Below are 24,292 nucleotides of genomic sequence, written 5' to 3' on the forward strand. Positions count from 1 at the left end.
TTTCAAAATAGACACTAGAAAATGGAACCTAAGAAAGGGCTTTCCCAAATGTATTTCCTTTGCTGTTTTAAGTGTGTCAAATAAGGGTGAGAAATGGGAAGAAAGAGACCAGAATCAGCTAAAGGCAGATGTCATGCACTTTAAGACTTCTTTTCTGTCCTCCCCTCTCCAAACACTGAGCATGCTCACCTGCACGTTTTTCTGCTCTGTTACAGGTTTCTGATTTCTAAAGCATCAGTGTTACTTTAGTCCCCTCATCATGAGTTTTTTCCCCATGCCTTAGTGGCTGTCCCTCCCAGATTTTGTATCCCTTTTGCCCATATGTATCCAAAACAAAATCGGTTCTAATATTATAAGGGAAACTCCACTCTTCCATACCTGATTCCCTTTAACTCTTTGTGCCCCAGAAACCTCACTGTACAGCAAACTCCTCGTCCAAACTGAAGTCCTGGTATAGGATCACCATGACCAGCATCTCTAGGAACTAGAATGGTTTAATAATTTCCACTGGAGAAGACAATGAAAGAAAGAATGAAAGAGCAGAGGTCTCAGCTAGTTTTATTTTGATTTTTAGCCAGATAGGTTTGCCTTAGGCTAAGCTGGATGATAAGGGCAGTTTGTTGTCCGTTTTGTCTCTGGTGTGGATCACAGGCTATCAACTGAAGAGTCTTACCCTATCGAGTAACCAGTATTTGACCTGAAGAGCAAATAACAGTCTTTAGCTCCAGGCTGAATTCAGTGATTGCATATCTCCTTGTAAAACTGTGACTCAGTGAGCAGCTGAGGTTAGGAGAAGTTAGGTATTAACCAAATCACCGATTACAGCCCTTCACTTTAGTGGTAAATTAGCTGAAATTTATCTTTTTTAATCTTAGCTTATTTCAAGTTAAAACATGAAAATAATGTTTTTTATTTGAAGCTGAAGCAGTGATTTTAGTGCCTGTCCTGACTCCTGTTGTAGGAATGGAATTATACAGCAACCAGCTAGACCTTGATAGGAATTATGTGGATCTTACCTCAATAGGGCTTATCCCTAGATTCCACTTCAGTAAAAGAATCAAGCAGAGTTCCTTTTTCTACTATGCTTAGTAGGCAATAGTAGTTACAGCTGAAGCTGGGTGCCTCTGAATAGGGGCTCTGCCTGTTGCTTGTTACTGGATTTTATAGTCTCTATAGGTGGCTTAATTTTCCAATTGCACTTCTGCTCATCCAATCCTGCTTGCAGCATCTGGGGTCTTCTCTTCTGATTTAATCCTGCAGCCTCCAGGCACCCTTTTGTCTGTGCCTTGAGAAATTTCCCTATCTTTTGTTACAAAATATCCTATAGCTAAAGTCGAAATTACAGTTCATTGTCTAATGGTTACATTTCCATAGATAAAAACAAAGGTCGAATTCACGTGGCCTAAGGTTTAATCTACTGTAGTCACTAGAGCTAAACTCTAGCACAACAGTCTCTCACTGCCGTCCTTGTGGATCTAAGGAGAGATTACAGGGCTGCACTGCACAGTCCTTCTGTGCCTTACTCTGGCATTTCAGGAGTCTTTGCACTGTAGTTATATTGCTTTCCCTCAGCACACTCTTCTCAAAATATGGGGAATGGCTGGTAATGAAACAGCAGTTGTCTTGGTCAGCCAGGAATTTCCTTGTGCCCATGAAAACCCCGCTGAACTAACCTTCAGGCCATGGGTTTTTAATGTGAGAGAGTTCAAAACAAGCAAAACTCCAGAATGTTGCCTACTGTGCAATGACCCCAGTTAGGTCTGGTGAGCAGCACCAGGCTTTGTTCTTCCATTCAGTCTTAATTTTTTGTGTTCATATGGCTGGAATATGAGTATCTCCTTGGATATTTCTGTTGGAGGCACAACTACTGTTTATAAGCAAAATTCTGGAAGGAAGTTCAGGCAGAAATGAACTCATTTTACCTGGCCAAAATTTGGTTGCATAACACTTTGGTACATTGTGGCAGTACATCAGTTTATCAGAAGCAGCTTTAACTTTTCTAGTGTCAGTCCTGAAAATGTGTTGTACTGGGCTCTAGCTAAGGATCTAAGAACACGGGCTCAGTCAGCCCTTGAGTGATTCAAATGTGTGAAAGCTTATGTTCCTACATTTTAACCACTGTTGGTAAAAAATGGTTCGATTCAGGTTAGTTCTGCTTTGTTGACACACGCTCCATGAATGGCTCCTTACTGCAGTGAAGTCCTTGGGATAGGACTGGTGCTCTGCCTTGGTTACCAAACTCATGTTGAAAGCTGAAACTTTTAATGCACCCAGACGGTTACTGAACTCTCTAGAAGTATTTTCTGCTCCTGCTAAATCTTCCCACATAGGTGTCAGCTGAGTAGAGATTTGCCAGCAGAAGTGGAGGTGATGACAGGCTTGCATTCCCACCACTTAGTGTGACATGCTTTCACACTGGAGCACGGGAATGGGAAGTGCCGTGACGCTCTCTCAACCTTTCCTACTCCCATCCAGGTCACTGCATCTGGCTGAAGTTACAGTGAGATCAGCCCGGGCACACAGTAACCCTGCACTCTCCTGCTGCATGTCAGTTCCATGTACAGTAGAACCAGAGCTGATCTTCTGCATTAGGAACTTGCCACTGCCCTTAGGTTTTCCTCCTTTTGCACATAACTGAATTCACTCACTTGTTAAAGACAGTTTCAAAAATACAAAGCAAGTTAGGTTTTCCTTTAATAAAATTTTATGAGAATTGAATAATTTTTTTCAAAATTTTTCTGTCTTGTTTTTCTCTTGAGAAAACATAAGCTACAACTTTTGCTTGTTTTTTTTGCAGACACCTCATACCAAGGTCTTATATGTTATGCTCCCCTTTTGAGTGGCATATTTTTTACAGATCACAGGCAATTAGATTTTTGGAAATCTAACTTCCACTTTGTCAACTGATCATAGATAAGAATGAATATTTTCTCAAGTAATTGTGAAATTTCTAATTTATGCTCAAGAAGTGTTATTTCTTCACTTTCAATTTCCTGAAATTTGGCAGAATGTCTGGAGACAAAGAACACATGCAATGATTTAATAAGAAAACACAAGAAAAATTGACAAGATTTCCCTTTTTGTGAAAAATATCTCCTTTCTTACATTACTGAAAAATGACGAGAAGATTTGCAGAATATTATGATTTCAGCAAAAGATGATTTCTTTCTTTGAGAGGAGGCTGGAGTATTTTACTTCAAAAAAATGTACATGTTACTTCTGTCATTGAAAAAAGAAAATACCATTTTCCAGTGTAAAGTTTTTGTTTCCAAGAGAAAAAAAAATCTTTAGAATTTTTAAAACTAGATCCTAAAAAAGTCACTTCATCTTAATGATAAATTGACAAACAGTGCAATGGGTTCTATAATGGGTAAGGAAAATTATGATAGAAAAAAACTAGCCGAACTTTATTTTAGAAATTTTCATCTGCTTCTCTCTTTTTCATTTTATTTCTCCCTATAAAACACCATTTATTCTTTCTCATTAATTTTTCTTAAATTTAATTTCTCTTAGAATTTTTGATGAAGTCTTTTCTTTCATGTTGCTATAGGAAGTAAAGATAGAGAGTTAGAAGACAAAAACTAGAAGCCAGAAGGTTTATAGAGAACAGAACAGCTTAGTCTTTTTGCATTCCCATTTCCTTTCACCTCCTCTCCTTCCAGATTTCCGATGAGGTGCCACAACATTTACCTGGCAGCTCTCATAGTATATGCTACTACCCCTATTGTTCTCAAGAAAGAAAATACAAAGCTGAGAGGCCCAGGTTCTGTGCAGAGTCCCAGTTTGTTGTTAGATTATGATTTACAGCTGAAGTTCAGAGTTTAAATCAGGTTTCTTAATACACTGGGATCTAGTATTCCCATCTCAGTTCCATAAATACGGTCCAGATTGCTCAATACATACAATATACAGAAAATTCTATTTATGGCTAGTGGGTTTCTGAATTTTTAATCCTAGACAACTTTTGTGTTAAAATTATGGATAGTTTAATACAAATGTTAGTCAAAATGAATGCTTTTTAGCATTTGGTGGATAATGATTTATGCTTGACTTATACCAGGTTAAAGCAGAAAAGAATCGAATATGTGTATACACACATATATTTTGTTTGAAAATCTTTTGTTAGCTCTTTTCTTCCTCTCATTTTTCTATTTCTCAGTCTTCCACCTCAGCTTTGTCACTTAATTCCTTATTATTTAACATTGTAAATCGTGGTATTACAGTACCAGTTTGTTGAAACCAGCTGCTGCCTGAGTCATGTAGTGAGAACCCATCCCTGACTGAAACTAATCATGTATTTGATCCAGGAAGAGTGAATCCTGAAATTGTTCTTGAAGCTGTGTTTCATTACAATGTAATACAGTGATGCCACTGGGTGGCTCTTTAAGATTCCTTTAGTCATCTTTAAATTTTTTGAGCATAGTAAGAATATACTCAAATAGTAAATGGAAGGTCTGCTAGTCTGTGGTTGTTGCTTGATTATTAATTTGATAAGTCAGACTATAATAAATGCAGAACCAGAATCTCTACCCCAAATAAGCAGGTTATCTTTGTATTCCTCTTTATTAAATAAAAGACTCAATTTCTCTTGAATATTACTAAAAAAGTAAAATTATGTTCTGTGGAAACATTGTGTTTCATTTATATTGAGGTTTTTTCACAAAGTTGTCTTCATTTGAATTGTGTAGATAATACAACACTTATTAAGATTCTGCTGAAATACTTATCTGCTATTTTCCTTGTGTTACAACTTTCCGGTTTTCTGAAAAATTGCAATTCAGGAACTAAAATTATATGCACAGAATTTAAGTAGATCAAATTTCATCTCTTTCTGTTAAAATTTCCGTGAGCATAATTTTAACCTTGGAATTGAGGACTGCTTGTGTATTTATTTTCTTTTCTTCTTCTGTTTTTAACTTAACAGGTGCAATGGATGTAGAAGAAAGGAATCGCCAAATGAAAATGAGCAAGTACAAACAGGTAGCAGGATCAGATTCCAGGCTGGAACAAGATTATCATTCTAAGGCAAGGGAGTTTTGTTTTGAAAAGCAACAAAATATGCGAAACTGAAATACCCAACATTCTATTAGAAAGTAATAGATGAGTGCCAGGTTGTTTCTTCAGTAAAAGTTTCTTGTGTGTCTATAATAAAATTTTGGAAATGTGCAGCAAAATTCTTAACACACAGTGTTCTTGTTTATTAAAATTTAAGAAGGGTAAGTTAAAGCAAATGAAAGAAGCAGTGTAATTGTCTATCAGAATGAACAATAGTGCCATGATTTAAAAACTCAAAGAGAAGGAAAAAAGATGTTTATTGAGTGACAGATGGAATGAGAGCTATTGAAATTTGTTCATGGCTTTCATATAGTTGAACAGAGAGTTATCTTGATCTATTGAAAACTGGAAGATGAAGTGTTACTTAGTGGCTTTTTAGCACTTGGAAAAGTGTTTTATACATCAACAAAAGCTTTTACCCCAGCTGTGGCAGATTGCCAAGAATCTGAATCTCTATGTAGTAGTATAACCTTAAATATACTATCCAAAATTTCCTGCTATCTGGAACAGGGTCATGTCATATAGAGTGTGTTAATTAAAATAATGAAGATATTTTCAATTTAAATTTCTATTATATAAAAATAATTTAGTGTCCTCTAAAAGACTTCATTAATTGAGGTCGTATTGTAAGTGGAAAACATGAGACTTCTGACCTATAAAAACCTGGCTGAGGAAGAGAAATCTGTTTTAGACTTTTATTTCCAGGTCTTTCTTCCTTGCTCCCAGGATTGGCAAAGCTACTATAAAATGAGACATTTAGTATTTGAATGCAAATAAAGAATCAATTTTATTAATTAATAATTATTATTATAATTAGTATAATTATTAGTTTTGAAGATAATGTAGACTAATACACTTCATATAATTTCTAGAATATACATTTCAGTGTGGGAAAATAGAAGAGCTTTAGCAAAGTCCATTTCCAAATGGAAAACCCTGTTAATGGAAATAGAATTGACAAAACCAAGACCGTGAAAATGGCTTAAGATACTTCAAAACTCTGTAGATGTGCTTCATGGTTATTTGGGTGTTTTGCAAATGTCGTTTTAACTACACAAGGCATAAGAATGTTTATTAACATGTAAGAGGGACTTGGATACTGTTGTGTTTAGATGTTTCTTTTATTTTGACACTTATGGCAAAGTGTTTCTATATTGTTGGCTTTGAAAGGTGTCACCTTTTTAGAGATGAGCGTAATACTGTGAGCAGACCTCATCGTAAGTGTTGTGACCGTATGTACCACAAAAATATGACTTTATGTACTGTATGTATGACCAGACTTGATCTGCTGATTTTCCTGCTCCCTCAGTGCTTCACTGAAATTTGAGTCAGAAGTAGGACTGGTGCAGATTAAATTGATTCTCATGTAAAGGAGTTAGATAGAATATATCTACATAAGGAAGTATTTACTACCCTTGTTTTGCCATTTCACCTACACCATATTATTGGGCCTCACTCTGCATCTTTTATCTTTTTAATTAAAATTTTACGTTCAGTATTATTGGAATGTATTAGAGGAAAATTATAAATTGAATAATTTTATGAATATGGTGGTTTATTTATTGCACACATCAAACAATGTCTCCAGAAATAAAAAAATAATTTACTCTTCTGCTTAAGTGTAGTTTCAGTACTTGAAAATGAGTTATTTATTCTATCAATGAACCTGTGGAACTAGACACTGAATATTCACATATATGTATTAATTCAACATGCATTCTTAAAATCGTGTAGTTTCAAAGCCATAGAGAACCATAACTCTCATAAGCCATATGAGAGTTCTGTCTTCGCTTTTTCACCACTGCTTCAATTCCCCTTAATTAAATTCTTGTATTATCTAGAGACAGAAAACGAGTAAGTAAAATTTATCTACCTGGTTTCTACAAAAATTCTTTTGGAATCGTGAACTGAAACACATATGTCAAGTGCTGACTGAAATGTTCTGTACCGTATACAGTGACTTCAATTTTTTTAGACCTCTCAACTGGCACAAGCAGGCAGTCATGAGTGCCATGCCTGAGAAGGATGTCATTAAGTAGGCATTAAGCCACATTCAGGAAAGCCAGCACATAGAATTTTCTTTTGCCTTTTCTGTTCTATTTCTTTCTTTAAATAGAAGTCAACAGGTCAACAGCATCTTTATGTCCCTCTTGATTATTTTGAGTTAAGAAAAAATACCCAATATCTTTCCTTTCTGAGAAGGCAAAAGCTATAAAAGTTGAAATTGTATTAAATATTCAAATATTGAAATAGGCATCCTGTATTATATCTCTCTAGCTTTGTGCTACCTAAGTCAGTGCTAGAGGCTTTAGAAGAAGGTACATACCCTTCTGCGGTGCATAGTCATACATTAAGCAGCTTGTGGGAAAAGTGTAATTCCAGACTTCAATGTTCTTAGAAGCTACTGAATTATAAAATTGATGCTCCCTTATATTTTTTCCTCATGATTGATAAAATTTCAGATTGTATTTTTATTGTTCTTATACGTGGCTCATTATTTTTGGAACAATAATTATTCTGCTTCTGTAAAATTTTGTATACATTAGTTTAGCAGGATGTAGAAGAGTTATTTCCTTAAATAACTTCCTTCAGAAGCTGCTGAAGTGTGGTTTCAGGACCGACATATCGAAAGCAAGCAACATATTAACTTTCATATGAATATTTACAGCTAAGCAGATAGAAAAACATTGTAGGCACTAAGAATCAGGTAAATTAATTTCTGATATTGGAACAACTATTTATTTCTGCTTATTGAGTACTAATAGACTTGTACTAAATAGGATGTATGCTACTGTGTGAATGGCAGTGCTGGTAGATGCTGACATACAGGAAAACCTGAATTCTGGAAATATAGAAAAAACCCACAGTAGCACAAGAGTTTTCCACCAGAGACAAAATTATCCACTTATCATACTGTGCCTCTGCAACACCAGCCTGATTTGTGTGGTTTTCCTCAAGAATCTTTCTGTGACTAGTTTATTGTTTTGCATAAGAACTAAGCTTCCCAGTTCTACATTGTTAAGCAAGATGTACTGTGAAGAGGGAAGGGCCAAGATGGGAGCTGAGAGCCAGATGCTGGACTCACACAGTTCACATTTTGTAGAACTGGCTTTTGAAGTCATTTCCCAAAATGCCTCATCAAACCTCTCTGCACCTCTCTGCCTTGCTTCCTGCTTGATACTGCCACCATTAGCTCTTCTGGCAAACAGATTGGTAGTGCTATATTTGGTGTGCAGCTCCTTCCCCTGGCCATTCCCACCAGTGCTCAGATTCAGGAATTCCTGCTGACAAACAGGATGAAGGATGTGAGAAATCCTGTCATTCTTCTCTCCTTGCCCCATGATTATAACGTGCACAGTGGATCAGCTGAGGAGAGTTAAAAAGCTTTGTTGCTACTGAGAAAAAAAGAGAGAAGATACTTCTTGTATATGGAACCCTAGAAGTATTTGCATTCAGTGTAGAATCAAGAGAGAATTCCATTAACTCAGGCTGTATTAACCACTACAGAGAAGTCTGATCACTGAAAGCATTGGATGTCAAACTAAAGGGAGCTGGATTTATGTAGAAATTGCAACAGTGAAACTATAGCTTTCTTTAGGAACAAAGATAAAACAGAGACTGACAACTCTCTGACACACATTTAAACCTCTAAGTATCTTGAGACTTGCTTTATTTGTTTTATTAGGAAAAAATAATGACCTACAAAAAGGCAGAGAAATCCAGTTACATAATATAGCAATTAGTAATAGTCAGTAATGTAGTAATTAGTAATATAATATGTTAGTGCAACAAGGAATAAAGTTGGGATAAAAGAGGTAAAAGAGCAGATAAAAACTGATTTTTTTGCTGAAGAAGCTCATTTAGCCAAATGTGGAAAAGAGTACATCAAATACAGAATAATACAGAACATCAAAGAGGATTTCCTAACTCCACCTTTAATGATTCATATTGATGATAAGACTGAAGCTTTCTGCATTGTCAGATGTATGTAAAACTGCAGTTCCTGATAATCAATAACCACAATTCAAGTTTTAGATACAAGCATAATTCTCTGTATTTGGTGTAGGAGAATAGTACTATAAGGCATACTAGCATGCGATTTTGTGATCTTCTAACCTGATAACAAGACCAAGACAAATTAAACTGTGGAAAAGAAGAGTCAAGCATGTGCTTAGTTTATTTGAGTAGTGTAGTAGATACAGCTGAAATGCTTTTGGAGCATGCAGACAGAACAGCTGCAGTTCTTCAGAATGAGACACTTTGATTCAGCAGTGAATCAAGTATGACCTTGTGGGCTTTCTGTGTGAGGGAACGTGAGATCTGGAGGTGGAAGAGGCTGAATTTGAATGCCTCAGAAGCAGATCTTAATTGTAAGATCTTGTAAAGTGCAGAAGTGCTGCCAAGAGCTGCCTTTCCCCTCTGAAACCTGCAGTAAATAGTTGTGCCATGGGTACAGTTACATGTGGTATCCTCTGACCTGTGCTGTTGATTGAAAGATTTCGTTTGTTGGTGTTTTGGGAATCCCTTTTTCTCCTCATTAAAAATCAAAGCAGAGCAGTACACAGAGCAGCAGAGTGCTAGCAGAAGCACTTGCCACCTTCCTTCTTGAAACCCGTGTGGAGAGGGGAATTAAACAAACATCCAACTAAAGAGATGTTGAGAACTTTGATATTTTGCTGCCTATAAGCTGTATTTGATTTATGTTGGTTTTATATTGACAACTGTTTTAAAGTTCTCAGAGGATCATGATATGCCCAGTAATAACTTGATAATTTATAATAATTATGAATATTTGATCTATAATTGTTTCTTACAACTGTTTTAAAGTTCTCAGAGGATCATGATATGCCCAGTAATAACTTGATAATTTATAATAATTATGAATATTTGATCTATAATTGTTTCTTACAACTGATGTTGCTAAGAATGTAATTAGAAATATTCAAAATACTAAATACAAAATGGAGGCTAGTTAGATATCCATATGCCCTCAAAACAGTGCATAAATTGTTTTGTATATATTTCTTTTTAACATACTAGTTTAAATTTTAAAATTTTAAATATCTGGATAAAACTTGGAAAAACAAAATAATTAGAATGGAGCTCTGCTGGAGTATAATTAAAAAAAGCAAAGACTAACAGAGATAAGACCACATACAAATATTCAGTGCAATAAATTTCTGTAGAATACCCATTCAGCTAAGGGCCTAACCAGTAGAATTTGATAGGCTTACAAATGGGAATAGCAGTGTGTAATTCCCTTCATCTCCCATTGCTCACCTCCACACCAGTAAGCTCTTATCTTTGGAAAATAAACCAAACACCAATTAGACCAATAAGGAACTTCCCAGCTGAGGAAACATTTTACTTATAGCCTGTTCCATGGCTTTTGTGCTTTCCTATGGACTAATGAGTATTGTACTTTGGGACAGAAACTTGGTAGCTCAACCAGTTGGTCTGGAATGACAGGTCCTGTCACTCCCAACAGCCTGTGAGTGCTCAGGTCACCTAATCAATCATTCTCACGTGTGTGTGATATGCAAGGAATTTTGCTGGTCAGTAGCAGAGACTCTCTCTGGTCCATAGTGCTGGTAGCATTTATATTTTCAATCAAGTATTTCATTGTATTTTTAATACAAAAAATTTTTGGAATAAATTGCTGAAATGGAAGTTCTGGTTCCTATAAGTACAGGATTTAAAGCTCAATTATAAGACTTAAAAATATAACTAAATGAAATAAATTCAGAATTCTATAATTGAGCTCTATATATGTGGTAATGTAGAAAATACCTCTTCTTTAATTTCTATTTTTATCAAACTGTATTTTGCGGATGTGTTAGAATTAATTTAATGACTTTGAATATAGATGTGGATTGCTGTGATTTCTAGTATTTTCTTCTTTAGTCAAAGATGTGTAAACTCTCAGAAAATATTTCTGTTGCTGTCATTTTTCTTTTTCATTAAATTCAAGCCCTCTTTTCACTTATTTTGGCTTTGATAATTTTCTTTTTTTTTTTTTTAATCCTGAGTATCCATGTCTCTATCAGAAATTTAGGGTATTTTTAAATGTAATTCTGTGGTTAACAAAAAAACTGCATTCACATATGATGATTGTGGCTGAAATTTAAATATCTGAAAGTAGACTGATACTGGCTGTCTTTACCTATCAACAGGTGCTTTCTGTTGTCACATATTTTCTTAGATTTTGTGTAAGCTTCTATAGGTAATCATGTTCAGAAAGAAGAGGTTAAATACATTATAGAATGTTATTAAAGTACCTTATAATTTTACAATGAATCTCAAAGAGAAAAAATTACCCATAAAGTAAAAAAAATAAAACCATCAGCCTATTTTAGCTCTGAATTTTCATTCATTATAAGAGTCCACTAGGAAAAAAAAGGGGTTTTCAATAGCAGAGAATTGGATTTCCATTAAAAAAGCATAAATTCTAAGTGTACCATAGTCTTGTATTTTACAGCAATGAGTAAATATTCTTTTGCAAAAAGTAAGTATTTTAAAGAAAAAAAATTTTAGCAAGCACATATATATGAAATTTACAGCAAAACTTATATCAAAAGCTTTCTGTAAAAACCAGGTTCAATTGAGTATTGTAACAATTCCATTAATAATCAAATTTTAAACTCACGATGGTGATGTTTTGATCAACTTCCAGACAGAGCAATCACTGCAATTTATCTTAAATCCTTTTATCCTTTTTATAATAGAAAATATTTTCCTTTCAGAAGGCTTTGTATAGACAAGCAAATTGCTAAACTATTGGTCTTTTTGTTCAGAGTGGCTGTCTTTTCATAGTAAACTCAATTATTTCTTTTTACAGTTTTAATCTGAATTTAAGCTGAAAAGTTCCAAGATGTTATTGAACTAACTGGCAATTAATGTACAAAATAGTGTGACTATGCTTGAATTAATTATTTAAGTTGTTCTGAAACTTGTGTTATGCTGATAATAAGTGAGAAAATCTGCAGAAAACAAGAAAAAAAATTAACTGGGAAATACGTACTAAATATCTGTGTGCCAAGGTGTGACATTCAAAAATAGAGAATGTATGAAGTTAATTGAATTACTGCAAGAATCAGAGAACTCTAAGAAGTGAGAATGATAATCTGTGATAACGTATATCACACCACTTTGTGCTACTTAGTTCTGTGCTATGCAAACATGTACAAAAAAGCCATTATTCACATATCAAATACAGCAAGTCTAGAGCAGTGGCTCCGTGATGGAAACAGGTTTGCTAGATCAATTTGCTAGGTTAGTGACCTTGAAAAATCAAGGAAAGTGTGGCACATGCTTAGAAAGGACAGACCTGAAATCTCAGTGCAGGGCTTGCACAGAGCCTGCTTAAATGTGTAGGATTCAAAATGAACCACAGAATCATAGAATGGCCTGGGTTGGAAGGGACCTTAAAGATCATCTGCTTCCTATTCTCCTGCTATGGGCAGGGATACCTTCCACTAGACCAGGCTGATCAAAGCCCCATCCAGCCGCGTCTTGAACACTTCCAGGGATGGGGCATCCACAATTTCTCTGGACAGCTTGTTCCAGTGTCTCACCACCCTCACAGTAAAGAATTTATTCCTAATATCTAAATCTGCTCTTTCAGTTTAAAGCCATTACCCCTCCTTTTATCACTACAGGCTCTTGTAGAAAGATCCTTCTCTGGCTCTTGTGTAGGTCCTTTTAGGTACTGAAGGCTTCTCTAAGGTCTCCCGGGAGCCTTCTCTTCTCTAGGCTGAAGAAGCAGGACCTTTGCTTCACAGGGGGTGGTTCAGAAGGGACAGAGCACTGTCAGATTTGGAGGCAGGAACACTGGCTGCCCCCCTCACCTCACACCCCTCCTGCCCTGCCCAGCTCTCCTGTGCTACAGCAGCTCCAGGAGGTGCTCCTGGGAGAGCCGCTCCGTGCGCTTTAGCTGAGCACACCTTAGAGGGAGGATTTTCCCACAGTTTACTGTTACCATTCTTAACTGTGGCTATAACGATGAACCAGTGAAGTGGTTTTAGTGGTGTGGATGTTTTCTTATCATCTGGGAGTGCTCATCTTTATTAAATAGGTTTATTTTCTTTGATAGCAACCCCAAAATTATCAATGAAAATTTCACCAGCTTATCAACTTTTTTCCAAACAGTAGGTTTGAGGTTTTGAGGAATTTTTGCCAGCTGTCACACAGGAAAGAATGCCATGTATATCTATCAGATTTTAGTGTGGGTTTTTGATTCTTTTTTTATTAAGTACCTTAACTACCTAAACTCTTACGGTTATTTTTCAGGAATACAACTTTGGCTTCAAGCATCTGTACTGCAAGTAGTTCATACGAAGGATTTAGGGAGATCTAGCACACAACCATTATTCTGAAAGAGGTCATTCTGCACAATGGAGCTAATCAAAGTAGGGTCAGGACCTTGGAGTCTCAGCATAGGGAGGTTTTTGTAAAGTCTCAATGCCTTCAGCAGCACTTGTAGTGAGAATATTACTAAGACATGAAATTACCACTGTGTCCTTGCTAACCTGTGGGATTTCTGACTTGTTTCTGGGAGGTAAAGGCTTTGCATACAAGAACTAGTATTGTGTAGTGCTAGGCAACAGAATATTTTCTTCAGTAATTTATCAGGAGGAGTATTATCCTCCTTCAGCTGATGGAAATCATTGTTTTACCAGAGATTTCACTGACAGTCTGGAGTCAGTGAATAATAGCAGGGAATAACACAATTTTGGCTGAGCTTCTGCTTGTTGTATCACAGTAAAATTTTTCTGATATATCTTTTTTCTTCAAACCATGGAAAATCTTTAAAGGATTTTTTATTAGTTGCATCATAAAGAGCATCTTCAGAGAACCAGGATGCATAATTCTGCTTCTGCTTTCTCTTGAGTGACATATGCCATAATGTAAAAAACAATTCTGGCGATTTGCATGGTTCTGCAGTTTAATCTGAAACAAATAGATAAGTAAAAATATCTGAACTTTACTTAGCATATGATTTTCTATTAAAAAATTAAAAGCACTGTGACATAGTGTTCTGTAACTAAGAGACAATACTTTAAATTCACTTCTGGTTAACAGGCTGACTCTCAGTTTCAAGAATTGTAAAGCAGCAGATTGGATGATATCTAGGAGGCTGTTTAAAATATTTCCTTTCCCTCATCTAAGCTAGTTTTGAGTCACATAAATTTGGGAAATACTATGTTAATGCTATCCTAAGGAAACATTTGTAAAATGAAAATAACTTCAAGAACTGAAGTTATTCTAAGAATTCATAGACATTAAAGATCTTCAAAAATGTTAACAGAAGCTTTTGATCTCAGAATAGTTCCAATCTAGGTATCTGTCTTGTGAAATGAACTAAATTTCTCATGCAGTTTCAATTGATATTTTTTAGTTGTTTCTTTTCTGCAACAAAGATGTGGTAAAGATGAAATTGTAAATAATATTAATAGATGTTGCATGTTTTCAGTAAAAGTGAACTCAGATTGACCTTACAAGCAAGCAGAGGTAGATCACAGTATTTACAATGAGATATGGGACATATAAGTAATAATTCTTTTCTAATTACTCCCTCAAGGACAATGACTGAGAGAAAAAGACAGTTCAGTTTTTCTGATCTGTAGGAGCAGTTTGCTTGCTCAGGATCTCCCTGCAGCCTTTTTTTCGCTAGTTGCAATAAAACAAGAGTAAAGCTGCTGAGGAAATATGTTTTAGGGAAACTGTTTTCTAAGCAGTTTACCTTGTTTATGGATTGATAAGGAAATGGTGGTATCTATATCTTGCAGATTTGTTTCTCCGTTAGCTTGACATGAATCAGCAGAAAATTTTCAGGAGAGTTACCAGCTGAGCTTGTATTTTCTTATTGTGCAGAGATTTTCCAAGATGTATCCTAATAATCAGTGAAAACAAGAAATTAAGAAAAAAAGATTATGTGATGTCCCTTCAAATCATGCTTGATTTTGCAGGCTATCCTCTGATATCTATGGATTTAAGGACTTAAAAAGTGGAATCATAGATGTATAAAGATATATTTATATCCTGTTCTTGAACAATTGTGGCCTTAGGCACTTCTGCTTACAGGAATAAGCACTCACCAGTTGGCCATGTGTCAATCCAGCTGTTCTCTTCAGCATGAATTCCTTTGAAGGTGCTGTGTCCCAGGACAAATTTGGTGAAAGGCATATGAAATGTTACATAGTGAAGGTAGGATTAAGGGGAAAGTTCATGTCTCTGTTCTTAAGCCATCAGGTATGCTGAAATTCTTAACAGGCTTTTGGGTTAAAATAAAGTGTAATGAAACAGAAATTCTGTGATAAGAAAAGATGGTTGCCTTGTCATCTTTTTATTTTATTTGTGTTTGTTTTCATGAGACCCAAGGACTGAAAAGAATTATGGAAATGAAGTTTAAAATCCAGGTTAGTGTATAAAAAAATTAGTAATCTGCATATTATTTAATTTCCTAGCTGACATTTGCAAAGTAACATCTTAAAGAAGCCCAAATTAGGTAGAACAATCATAAACAAAAGAGGGTTTTTTTAAAACAGAAATTCTGCCTTGTTACTCTCTTTAAAAAATGAGCTGTTGACTGGATGCCAGGTCTGTATGAAGTACAAGAGATTTTGAGTGCAGTGGTGGCAGAAGTGGCATGTGAACCACTTGAGGAATGGAAACGAATACAGGAAGCATGCTTTGATTCAGTTTATCCAATGTGAGTAGGATGTACTAGCATTAAAAGACCAATAAGGAGCAGAAAAAACAGAATTATCACTCAAACTGGACCCATTGAGCAAGTGTAGGCTCACCAGACTGTCCTAAAAACATCCTGAAGTTCACCAGGAAATAAAGTACTGGAGATACTGTTAAATGCAATTGCACAGTAAATTGTGAAGTCCCTGGATACCTGTGTTTTGCAACAGCCCTGACCTGAACAGCCCAGACTTTTTACAGTGAACAGTGTCCATGATGATGCATCTTAAGGAGTCTTGACAGGGTGCTGTGGATTGCTAAAGGATTTCTGGTGTCTATTTTAAATCAATTTTCTTCCTTCTGTGCAAGACAGAATAGATTAATGTGTGGCAGTCAAAAAGATCCTGGGGAGTTTGAGAAGATGTACATTAGAGTTTATTACCCGCCATCACACAGCCAGACTGTGGACCCGTTTCTCTAAAGTGAAACTTGGTGACTGACTTTGCCCTATTTTAAAAAGTAGTTAAAATTCTGGTGGAGATCAGCAGTATGAAAGGAAATTTGGATAGTAAATGTTTCAAAGAAATCTTTGGAAGAGTTTTGTTTTCCATTTTTTCTGCTTTCCTGAATTACTGTCACTTTGGAAAAGGGGGCTGATTGTTGGATATCCTTCTACCCTTAATTATCGTTATGGGGTTCTTCTTTTGAAGCTCTTAGTTATTCACCTTCATATTATGTAGATTCATATTTCTTCAAGATGTTGGCTTTCTTTCAAAAACCGTTGGGAATATCCTGTTTGCAGGAATGCATTCTGTGGTTCGCTTATAACTTGTTACAAGGCATTGGCTCTTGTAACAAGATGAAGTCCATCCACAGGACACATGGAATTTTCTATTCCTTCCAGTTTATATAGTCAATTATAGCTGTTTCACCCTAGCCATGTGCTGTACCTGGGTCTCTCTTTTGCCTCAATTAATCTGTCAGAATCAACTTTCTTATTCCAGCTGTGAAAACTCCTCTTAAACATCTCAATTACCTTGCTAAATAATAGAGTAGTTACCTTCACTTTTAAAGATGATGTCTGGTTATCTAGTGGATAAGGCATACTACCAAAGGACTCTGTGGTGTAGCTGTGGTGTCCCAGAGTCCTGTTTCAATTATATTATGATTTGATGTAGAAGCTCTCTCTATGTGTAATGATTTTAAGGTAGCTTTTGATGAGATATTAGGAGACACCTGCTTGGCCAACATAAACCCTGTGGTTTCACTCCAATGTCTAACACATCTTGGATTGCCTCTTAAGAATTTTTTGTGGTGATGCTTATAGTGATTCTTCTCTTGATTTATTTGTATTTTACTTTATCTTAAACAACATTTTTTCATCCACTGTGTTTTTCGTATGAGAGATGGGATTTTAAACAATGTATTTGTGATTTTGAACGGTCTGGAATAATGTGGTAACTTTATATATTTCAGAAGAAAGTTTGCAGTGCTCTCTCCTTTCAAAATTTTTAAAATTTGGTCCTGATGTAAAGTAAGATTAAATAATAACATTTAGTTCCCTAGACTAGATGAAACTTTGTGAATTAATTCTGCATCAATAACAGCTTGATTTCAGAATAGATATTAGTGCAGTTGAAATTAGAGGTTGCCTCGATATTCCAAAAGTCGTATTGTATTAAAAAACCCGTCAGAGCAAAAAGCTACTTAGTGTTTGAAAATTACTGCAGGAACATATTTTTTGTAGGAAGACAAACTTGTTGTCAAGCTAGTTTTCAAGCTCACTTAAAGACACAAATACTTAAGAACTGCCTTACTGCTTCCTACTTTACCAAATATTTACAGGGTCTGTAAGTTCTCTTGAAGTAATGCCAGAATATTTTCTAGTGCCCTCCTGTATTTATAGAATATTGTGCACTTTGGGAGTTCTTAAAAAAATTACATCATATGCCAACATATGTGAAGCCAATGATTTTTTGCCTTTTGATTTGCCTTGCCTCTGGACTACTTCCCTCTGGATTTCCAGTTGTCCTTAGACACTGATACATTGGTGACTTCTGTATTACTTCTGCCCTTGGAGTTTTAACTTCAACTCCTGGATCACCCTGACCCATAGGATGACAGAGTAATTTGGGTTGGAGAGGACCTCAAGAGCTGTCTGGTCAAACCCCTAGCAGGAGTCCAAAGCCAGGTCAGCATGAGATTAATACAGGTTCCTCAGGGCTTTAGCTGGTCAGGTCTTGAAAACATTCAAGGATGAAAACTGCACAACTTCTCTGGGCAACTTGATCCATTACTTCACTGTACCTATGGTAAAAATGTGCCTACTTACACCAGTCAGAGCTGCTGTGAATTGCATTCTCCCCTGTATGATCTCATAAACTGCTGTTAGGTACTCCCATAGCCATCACTTCTCCAGGCAGAACAATCCCAGCTCCCCCAGCCATCTTGGTGGCCTTCCAATAAACTTAATTTAGTTTATTGAGGTCAGTGTTTCGCTTTGGGTCTCAAAACTGCTTACAGGGGAATAATCCCTTCTCTTGTTCTACTTGTGTTCAAGACAATATAACCAAAGCTGCCCTTCTTTCCTGCCAAGGCCCACTGCTGACTCACTTGATCTTCTTCATTGTTGTTTTCCTTCCCTAATTTAGCAGTAGGATGCTATTTGCAACATGGCTTAGTCCCATAGTGAAATCAGGTTTTAGGAGCTCCTTTGTAAGCCTGCATATGTGAGTGTTGGTTAATGAAATTGATAAATAGATGGCACCACACCACAAAGGGAAGGGATGTGAGAACTTTTGAAGTAAGTTTTTTTCACATGTTCAATAGAAATATGAATGTTCCTTTTTACTGATGTTTTAATTTGTGGTCTAAATTTATTGGAAAATTGGGTGGTTTAGAAGGTGGGTTTTGCAAATCAAGTTACAGTCAGTTCTTTTTATTCAAGGTAGAAGTGGATTGGAATGTTTTGAATATTGAGGAAAAAAATTATTGGATAAGGAATGGGAGTGAGGGATGAATGTACAGAGAACCACTGTACATCCAGCTAGATTTACTGGTCCAGTCACTGTGCTGCTCAGAAGTAACAACACCATGTCTATCTCTCTCCTTTATGTTAGTGCAAGGCAAGAATGTCAGTAGAGGTGCACAGAGCCAGGCTCAGGAGATCAAAGGTGCTGAATACGAAGCAAGAACTGGCTAAAGGGAGAACAGTTGGAACAATGCCCATGTGACTCATCAGAAGCAAAATATAGGGTTAAAAAAGCAGGATCCAAGAATTAGAAATAAAAAGGAGGAAGATAGGATAGGATCCAGGACTACAAAGCAGAAGACACGATCAGCAGCCAAGAATGAGTCTAAGGTAGACTGGCTGAAGCTCCATATTGAGAAGATCAAGGCAACTGTGGATCTCATTGTATACCTAATACAAGAGCAGGGCAAGAATTAATCTCCTGAGGGACAGCTGTGTGCCATGTGATAGCTAAAGCAGAACTGGCAAAAGCAGACCTGTATCTCAATTGCCTTGATGGATCTTGACAGGAATGACAAACATAAACAGATTACTGAGCTGGCTAAGTATAAATTACATGAAAGGGCAGATTAATCATAGCCTTCATCTTGAGTTTCTGTGTATGCAAGCTGCAGATAAACATGTATTTTATGTACTCATTTGTATCTGTTATTTTGTAAAACTGTCTGCATTTTTTGCTTTATATAAATCTAATGTTATTGTTGTAATTATTAGTAAGTATTTGGCTCTATTTTTAATGGCAGCCTTCATTAGGCAGCCATTAACAAAAGTTTTAGAAAGAATCAAACAATCCAGTAACATTCATTCAAAGGATATGTGGTAACTAAAATTTTCAATGCCTTTAGAATTGTGAATTCACACTGGAAGCTATAGAACATTTCAAATTGCTCTGGCTGCCTGAGAGCTTTTGTTAGTGAGTCAAAGAACTATTGAAATAGTCCAGAATGGTTCTTGAATCTTCTGGTAGTAGCACAATGGAAAATTGTCTGAAACATCTTCCCAACATTTTGATCACTAAAAACATTGACCAGATTTGTATGTCCCTATGTAAATGCTAGCAAATAAAACCTGATGAGTAGACTATAAAAAAAGAAAAGATAATAAAATAGAAAGACAGTTAGAAATCACTGACAATGTCAATTGCCTGGACAACTGCATGACTGTATAGTCCGAGATGGAAGACTGGTAACATTAGAGGAAAGCAACATGAAACACTTTAAAACTCCCTTTGAACTAGAAGTTCCAAACCAGTTTTGTTGTGGAAATAAGAGCATTAGTGTCAGACGAGTTCCAGCTCCATGTGGCCTGTCAGCCATTTGCTGGTAGTTCACAAAGAGGTCAAAACGTTTGCAGAGGTTGTTGTATTAGGAAGCAGAGCAGGTATTTGTTTTTCAGCTTTAGTAGTCATGAATTCATCACTAAAGGACGGTAATCTCTTGAAGTTAAAAGGCATAGGCACTATGCTGTCACCTGACTGTCCTTTTGTTAGGCTCTCCAGCTGATTATTCTCCTAACACAGGTAAAAATGCTTTTAGAAACTTTGGAATACTTATTTGATAGAATCTGTAATAATGAAGTTTTTCTCATTCTTCAACACTGAAAATTAGGACAAAACCATCTTACTATTAAAATTACAAAAGCAACTTTTAATCAATCCCTCTGCTTTCAGCAGACTTCCTATTTTTGAAACAGCTTGAAGAGGTTGGGTTGGCTGCTTAATGGGTCATAGTGTCCTTTATTATATGAGTCTTTATTGGGGTGGAAATGAAAATTTAACCATATTCCAACAAAAGAGGCCTGTATTTCAAGCGTGGGGAAAGCCAGGAGATAATTTTCCTACTGTTGTGGCTGGTATTTAAAAAAGAAAAAAAAAAAGAATCTGAAATAAACTTTTAAATTAACCTTCGTAGTGGGCAGGTACATTTCACCATACCCTGGACCACCCGATTGTCCAACCCAGGGGAGGTATGAGGCTCATTACTGTCCCTGTAGCCATGTGTTCTGCTGAGGGATAGTGGAGCACACAGGGTAGTTGCTGAAGCCAATGATCCAAATCAGTGGCCATACTGATCCAGCCACAGTGGGCTGGAGTTCCTTGGCAATGTGCATTCAGATGGTGCAAATCCTACAGCACAGTACCTAGGGACAGCACTGGAGAGGGATGGGAAATGGTATCTGTTTTTCAGATATAATAGGGGGATTGCACTTGGTTAAAAATTACTTTTTCAGTCCAATAGTTGATCTAGAATTGAAAGTGAATGACCTTTAGAAAATAAGAAAGTGAAATTTGGAGGAAGAAAGCAAGGAAGTATGTGAAGTATATGAAGATGTGATGCCTTGGGGCAACTTTAACCACACAAAAACTAAAAAAGTGATAGCACAAAACTGAAAAAATGGTTGCATTTTATGGTTGGAGTATATGACATGAAAGAACCGAATACTTTTTAACAAATCAATATTTGCACAATAGAAGTACCATTTTTCTCTGGAGGCAGTCAGCAAAGGAGCACTTCAAAAGCTGCCTTATATAGAACTGCAATTTAAGAAATAAATGTAAAACTAAAGTGCCAGCATGGCTTCTGTCAGACAAGCAGTATGGTTCCTTTGGTCTTTTGTGCTGGAGTTACGGAAACACTGACACGCAGTAAATACACTACTGTAAGCCATTTCCTAAACAAAATCAAGTCAGATATAAGGTTCAAAGTAGACCTCAGCAGCAGAATAAAGACTGATTAGGAGCAGTTAATGAGTGAATATGAGGTATCTGAACTTCATCCAGCAAGAAAGACAATTTAATTTCATTTACTTGATGTTACCTTGCTAGACATCTAGCAGATACTGAGATGGTAACTCAGGCAAGGTCTTAATAAAACCTTTTAAAAATATTGTATATTAAGACATTCAGATTTAATGAAAGGATCAATTAACTTACCCAATTTTAATCTTAAAACATCCTAAAGCTGTAACAGTCAAATAATATTTCAGTGACATCTGGTCCAACAAAAAGCATTTGATGGGAAATACCTTTATGTACAACTGAGAAAAAAAGAGACAAGGTAATGATTTGATGATCTTTTTTCACATTATATTCCTAAAATTATTTACTTTGAAGTTGCTTTTCTTGCCAAAACAATTCTCAGTCTTCACAATATACCACTAGATTATTACTTGCATTGGCTAAAAACCGCCCCTAAACCAACACAATAAGGTTTTTTTATTTGTGGAAATGTCTGATTTGATATATACGGCACATTGCTATGCAGTAGTTTAAGAACTGACATTCTCTAGGTGTGGAAATGGAACAGAAAAAATCAAAACCACGTTTTCGAAACTTTGTGTGCTGCAGAATGACTCTTCAGAATAACTTTGTGCAATGCTGATACTGTTTGCCACTTCATGTTTAATTCAGAAGGGCTCATTTCCATGGACTGCTGGGCAAGCTCAGTGTAGGATCTGCAGGCTGAGGGCTGTTATTCTATGAATCACCACACCTAATTATCTATGCCCTGATTGCAATATGGTTAACAATTCAATCAATGATTTCCATGTGACACTAGGGTCCATCTTTCTGCCCCGGAGCAGAGCCACATCAGCTCTGCCATGCCAGCGGTGTTCCTGGCCTGGGGGCAGCGCCGCTGGCAGCAGGACCCGTGTTCACACAGGCATCCAAGTCTTGACTTTCCCTTAGGTTGGTGGGAGCCAGTGGCAGTGTAGCCATGGCAGCACAGGGTTTGGCACAGCAGTGACATCTGCCTGGGGGCTCAGATGGTGCTGAAGGCCTGAGCATAGCTCTGCGTTGCATTTTCCATAGCTTGTGATGGTAGCCCAGTACACCAGTCTGCACTGTCCAGTCTTGGTAGCTTTAGGCTATATCAACAGAAACCACATTCATAACTTTTTCTTAAATGAGGAATTATCCTAGGGAAGGTTGGGGGGAATAGGGCTCAATATATACACATTTCTCTAAGGATAATTATTTTTTATTTCTCTAAAGGGCTAAGTAGTTGCTCTTTTGAATGGAGTTGCTGAAAAAGAACACTCCTTTTATTCTGGCATAATGTTCCATTATCTCTGATGATCAGGACAGTTTAATAATTGCTTTTACGTTCCCAAATGAGTTTATAAGTCATAATATGCACTGTCTTCTTCATCAAGAAAAAAAAAACCATCAATGGTATCAATAACACCAGTCAGTAAATACTAAAACTTGTGAACATTATAATCATGGAGATACTCTCTGAGTTTATGGGTGGCTAAGTTCTCTTTAAAGGCTGGGAGGGACTTGAGTGGTTGTTGATGAACACAAATATGGTAAATTAGTACAGATCAGGAAGAATGATAAAGATTGCTGTACATTGTGCAACCATTTTTGTAAGTGTGTAGTTATGGCTGTGCTTGGTCATTCTCTGCAGCAGATGTACAGTCTAACTTTCATGAGCATTTTTTCTTGTCTTTATTTAATTTCCCTGTCTTAAAATGAGCAAAATAGCTTACTATTTCTAAGTGTAAAAGCAGTTTCTGAGGAAGAGCACTGAAATGTTATTCTGAAATCCTATTTAGATACTGCACAGTCTTTCAGAACATTTCCCAGTGTAACATTCTTGAAAGAGAATAGAAACAAACGATCTGTGTAGTTCATGAAAGACAGTTCTTCTAAAATAAAAAAGAGACAAATTTAATTGCTAAACCTGGATACCTTTCTCTTCTGCAGTACTACACAGGTCTGCCATTTCACACGAATTATTTTTTCCATGTGGCTAAGTGCAATGTTCCTACCCCCAAGAGTTCAACAAAGCACTGATGTGTTAGGTAGATTATTTTTTTCCCATTGTTTTCCTTCAGTCCTGTCTGTGCTGCTCTTCGTATCTTTTGTACTGTATTATTTTCAGACAATCACCTGGTGATCATTGACAATTCATCTTGCAGTACTATATTCCTGAAAAGATTACCAGTAGCAGCCCATCAGATTTCTGTATACACATAAATGCCTGTACATGAAGAGAAGGAAAAATACCTTTCTGCTATTTATTATATTTGTATACAGTGCCATGCAGAGTGCGTAGATTTAAGATTAATTTAGAGTTAATGTGTAACAAAAACAAATAGCCATCATATTTTGTTCAGATCTAAGCTGAATACTGCTGCATGATACTCTCTATGTTGTATGGGCTTACTGCTGATCACCAGTCACCTGCCAGTTCCATGTTTGATATGTACTGTTAACAAGCTCAAATACCTTTATAGTCTTTTAGTTTCTAAGGCACGTGTACAGTTTCCCTACAAATTACCTCTAGTCCAGTCCAATTCTTTCAGACTTTCCAGCCCAGCAGTTCAGCAAGATGCGGGTTTGTTTGCACAGCTGCATCATTGCGTTGTCTTTTGATTTGATAATCTCATCTGTCTATTTACTTGGGGGAAAAAAAATAACATTTGTCAGTTAGAAGTTCTTGTAAACAGGCTAGACCCCAAAAGAGACATGTACTTTACAGATAGCATGCAGCACATTCTGTCTCCTGT

General features: G+C 36.4%; 1 protein-coding gene across 48 annotated transcripts in view; it reads left to right on the top strand.

The window, feature by feature from the left end:
• Positions 1-24,292, top strand: part of RIMS2 (regulating synaptic membrane exocytosis 2) — a 452,323-nt gene that overhangs the window by 354,596 nt on the left and 73,435 nt on the right. For 31 of the 48 annotated variants that reach the window (XM_042036188.1, XM_042036189.1, XM_042036190.1 and 28 more), the window contains one exon: positions 4,925-5,025. The exons of 16 other annotated variants lie outside the window; for them this stretch is intronic. In XM_042036188.1, coding sequence (XP_041892122.1) covers positions 4,925-5,025 — 101 coding nt within the window. The remainder of the gene's footprint in view (positions 1-4,924; positions 5,026-24,292) is intronic. One more of the 48 variants, XM_042036201.1, reaches the window with a different exon arrangement.

The sequence above is a fragment of the Corvus kubaryi genome, unplaced genomic scaffold (assembly GCF_017639235.1).
Source record: "Corvus kubaryi isolate FWS band 111438036 unplaced genomic scaffold, C.kubaryi_AGA036_p1.0 37385, whole genome shotgun sequence".
NCBI classification, from domain to species: Eukaryota; Metazoa; Chordata; class Aves; order Passeriformes; family Corvidae; genus Corvus; species Corvus kubaryi.